The sequence below is a fragment of the Durio zibethinus genome, chromosome 27, assembly GCF_047325235.1.
Source record: "Durio zibethinus cultivar Kanyao isolate XHJ-2024 chromosome 27, ASM4732523v1, whole genome shotgun sequence".
In the NCBI taxonomy this organism is placed as follows: Eukaryota; Viridiplantae; Streptophyta; class Magnoliopsida; order Malvales; family Malvaceae; genus Durio; species Durio zibethinus.
In genome coordinates, this window is record NC_143188.1 from 15,354,232 (window position 1) to 15,358,373 (window position 4,142).

Consider the following 4,142-nt stretch of genomic DNA (forward strand, 5'->3'; position numbering starts at 1 on the left):
AGATTTTCAGGTTAACAGGGCAGTATGTTTTTGTAGGAATACATAATAAGAAATAAAAAGTGGGAATAAAAGAAAGAATATAGTGATAAAGATTAATTTACAAAAGCAAAACTATTAGCGTTATCATCATTGAAACCCATTATTAAAATTCAAAATGGACAAGCAATAACCATGTTTGTCTTCCACCTATTTTGATTCAAATCTTACAAAAAAGGTTTAAACTCATGATTTGTATGAACACGTGGTTGGAAAAACACATTTGAACCTATCTCTTGATATCAAGGGAGATATACAGCTACAATAACAGCATGCAATAGGAAGTACTTATCTATAAATATCTGTATGCAAATCTCAAACTCCACAATCTTCCCTTCATTTTTTTTTTTTTATAGAGAGCCAACAAAACATGAAGAACTTTCATATCCTAATATCACTCATTTTTCCTACCTTGTTTCTCTTCTCATGCTCTGCATCTATTGTGCTATCTTTTTCCACTCCTCATACTGATCTCCAAAACCAGTGCCTTAATGACCAAAAATCTGCTCTGTTGCAATTGCACCATGATCTGTACTATGCCCCAAATTTTACTTTCTCTTCCAAAGTTGAGCTTTGGGATCCGAACACTGATTGTTGCTCTTGGAAAGGAATTACATGTGATGCTCTAGGTCATGTGATTGGGCTTGACCTCAGTTACAAAAATCTTTCGGGCAACTTTCACTCCATTTTCAATCTTCATCATCTTCAATGCCTTAATCTTGCTGGAAACAATTTTAATACTACTCTGTTTCAGTATGAGTTTGATAGATTCCCAAATTTAACTCATCTCAACCTTTCAAACTCATGTTTCCTTGGTCAAATTCCAGTGGGGATTTCATACTTAACCAGGTTAGTCTCTCTTGATCTATCTAGTCAAGATTCTTGCTATCGACGGTATAATCAAGTTCTCGGTCCATTCTACTTCTTCTACCTCAATCCACAGCCTTTTGACCTTCAACAACCTCTTAAACTAGAAAACCCAAACTTTAAGACATTAATCCAAAATTTAAGACCTCTTACAGAGCTCTACTTGGATAGTGTGAACATTTCAACTCAAAGTACTAAATGGTGTGAAACCACCTCTGTAGTACTTCCTAACCTGCATGTGTTAAGTTTGTCGAATTGTGGTTTGACAGGTCCATTTTGTTCTTCACTCTCAAGACTTCCTTTTCTTTCCAAACTTTTCCTTGGTGGGAATTCGATCTCTTATTTGCCTCTCAATTTCTTTGAAATTTCCTCTCGTTTGGTTTCTCTCAATTTAGTGAATTGCAATTTGAGTGGGCATTTTCCAACAGAGGTTTTCTTATTGCCAAAAATACAAAGCATTGACATTTCAGAAAATGACAATCTTGAAGGTCAGTTGCCAGAATTTCCATTAAATAATACTTTACGGATCTTAAAGATTTTTTCTACAAATTTCAGTGGAAAATTGCCAGAAACAATTGGTAATCTCAAGTTCTTGACAACTTTAGATCTCCGTTTTTGCAATTTCTTTGGACAAATTCCATCATCAATTTCCAATCTTACTAACATTGTGGAGCTGAAATTAGGATATAATAATTTCAGTGGTTTAATCCCTCCATTTCATAGATTAGGAGTTCCAAATCTTTCATGTCTTGATTTGACAGAGAACCACCTCTCTGGCTCAATTCCTTCTTCTTTATTTACTCTCCCATCATTGCATACCCTGTTTCTTTGGGGAAATCAATTGATTGGTGAAATTGGTGAGTTCCCTAATGCATCTTCTTCATTGATTGAAGCATTGTATTTAGGCTACAATAGCTTTAGCTCCGTGAAGCTTGACATATTCTCCCAACTCAAGAACTTAAGGTTTCTTGACCTTTCCAATACAAGCTTGTCAATTGAAAGCAACATCACAAGCCTTGCTTTTCCCCAATTAGAGGAGCTAGACCTAAATTCATGTAACCTTACTGAATTTCCAGATTTCATCAAAACTCAAGACAAGTTGGCTTTTCTAGATCTTTCTAACAACCAAATCCATGGTTTTGTGCCTAATTGGTTATGGAAGACCACTCTTTTAGGGTTAGACCTTTCTTTCAATGCAATTGATTTTTCAAAAGAGGTTCCTTTTGGTGACGCAAACTCCTCTTTTCCAATGTTGAGTGTCTTATATTTACAATTCTGTAACCTAAGTATGTTTCCAGAGTTTTTAAAGAGTCAAACTAGTTTAGAATATCTAGACCTTTCAAATAATAAAATAAGTGGTGCAGTACCAAATTGGGTGTGGAAGAAAAGTTTGAGGAATCTGGATCTTTCTAACAATTCTCTCTCATTTTTGGACCAATTTTCACTTAACCAATCTCTAACTTCTTCACAAGGCTCTTTATCAAGACCTATTGGCAATTTGAGTCAACTTCTGACCCTTAATGTATCCTTTAACAAATTAAGCGGGCCAATCCCAAGTTGCTTGGGTAATATCAGTTCTCTCGACACTTTGGATCTACAAAAAAATAATTTCAATGGCAGCATACCAGATTTTGCAAAAGCGACCCAATTATATTGGCTTCAACTCAATGATAATAAATTGGAAGGGAAGTTGCCAAGGTCATTAGCCAATTGCACAATGCTCCAAGTTTTAAACCTTGGAAACAATACTCTAAATGACACATTCCCTTTGTGGTTGGGAAAATTGCCTGCGTTGATGGTCCTTGTATTGCGAGCAAATAGGCTTTATGGTCCAATTAAACATGTGAAAAATTGTTTTCAAGACTTAGATGTACTAGATATTGCTTTCAATAATTTTTCTGGTCAATTATCAATTGAATTCTTTCAAGCTCCTCAACTAAGGTCACTCAAAATTGGTGGGAATAAACTGGAAGGAAAGTTGCCAAGGTCATTAGCCTATTGCAAAAAGCTTGAAGTTTTGGACGTTGGAAAAAATATGATACAAGACACATTTCCTTTTTGGTTGGAGAAATTGCCTTCTTTAAAGGTTCTTGTATTAAGAGCAAATAGATTCTATGGTCCAGCTAAAACTTCTGAGGATGAAAATGCTTTTCCAGAGTTACACATATTGGACCTTGCTTCCAATAACTTTTCAGGTGAGTTATCTATTGGATTTTTTCGATCTTTGAAGGCAATGAAGACGATGACTGATGGCAAGAAAGCTAAGCCAAATTACATTGGAGACAAGTACTACCAGGACTCCCTGACAATTGTGAATAAAGGGTTTGAAATTTTTTACAAGAAAATCTTAACCATCTTTGTTTGTCTTGACCTTTCCAATAATAGTTTCCATGGGAGAATACCGGAGGAAATACAAAACCTCAAGTCACTCAAAGCGCTAAACTTCTCCTACAACAGCTTCCTTGGCCCAATCCCTTCAGCACTTGGAAACTTAACTGAGCTTGAGTCGTTGGACCTCTCCCAGAACATCCTCTCAGGAAAGATTCCTCCACAGCTTGCAAGCCTAACTTTTCTTGAAGTATTGAATCTCTCTTACAACCAACTTGAGGGAAGCATACCAGAAAGCTACCAATTTGGTACATTTTCAAACGATTCTTTCAAAGGGAACCCAAGATTGTGTGGCCCACCTTTGACAAAGAAATGCAATGAAGTTGGTCTTGGAATGCCACCCCCTAAGGAAGATGAAGATTCATGGGTAGATGGTATATCTGTTTGGAAAATCGTATTGATTGGTTATGGATGTGGTTTGGTGATTGGGTTATCTATTGGATATACAGTGCTGAATGAGTTGGGAAACAAATGGATGGATAGGTTTACATGGAATCGGAATCAAAAATGGAGAAGATCTTCTAGGTGACTCCATCAAAATTCAAGTTTCAAATTCATTTGGTAAGCATTCTAGAATACTTAATAACTCAAAAGTTTTCTTGTTGATTCTTTCAGCTGTAGTTAATTGCCTAAACAAATAAAATTATTTAAATACTCTCTTACAATATAAGTGTGATATATATATATATATATATAAATGCTCTAATTGATATTTGACTAAAGTAATTACATTTGAAATTTAATTCAAGAAGGTTTCAACTTTGGACGTCTCATTCCCTTTTTAAACTTGGCATTGCTTTTAAAACTAAAAACAAAAATTGCCTGCAAACTAGTATATGCCCTTTGAATTC

General features: G+C 35.4%; 1 protein-coding gene across 1 annotated transcript; it reads left to right on the forward strand.

Moving 5' to 3' along the window:
• The first annotated feature begins 406 nt into the window (after positions 1-406).
• On the forward strand, positions 407-3,820 carry LOC149511020 (uncharacterized). Its single transcript, XM_089756371.1, has one exon. It carries the CDS (start codon positions 407-409, stop codon positions 3,818-3,820), a length of 3,414 nt encoding a protein of 1,137 aa, XP_089612497.1.
• The last annotated feature ends 322 nt before the right edge of the window (positions 3,821-4,142 follow it).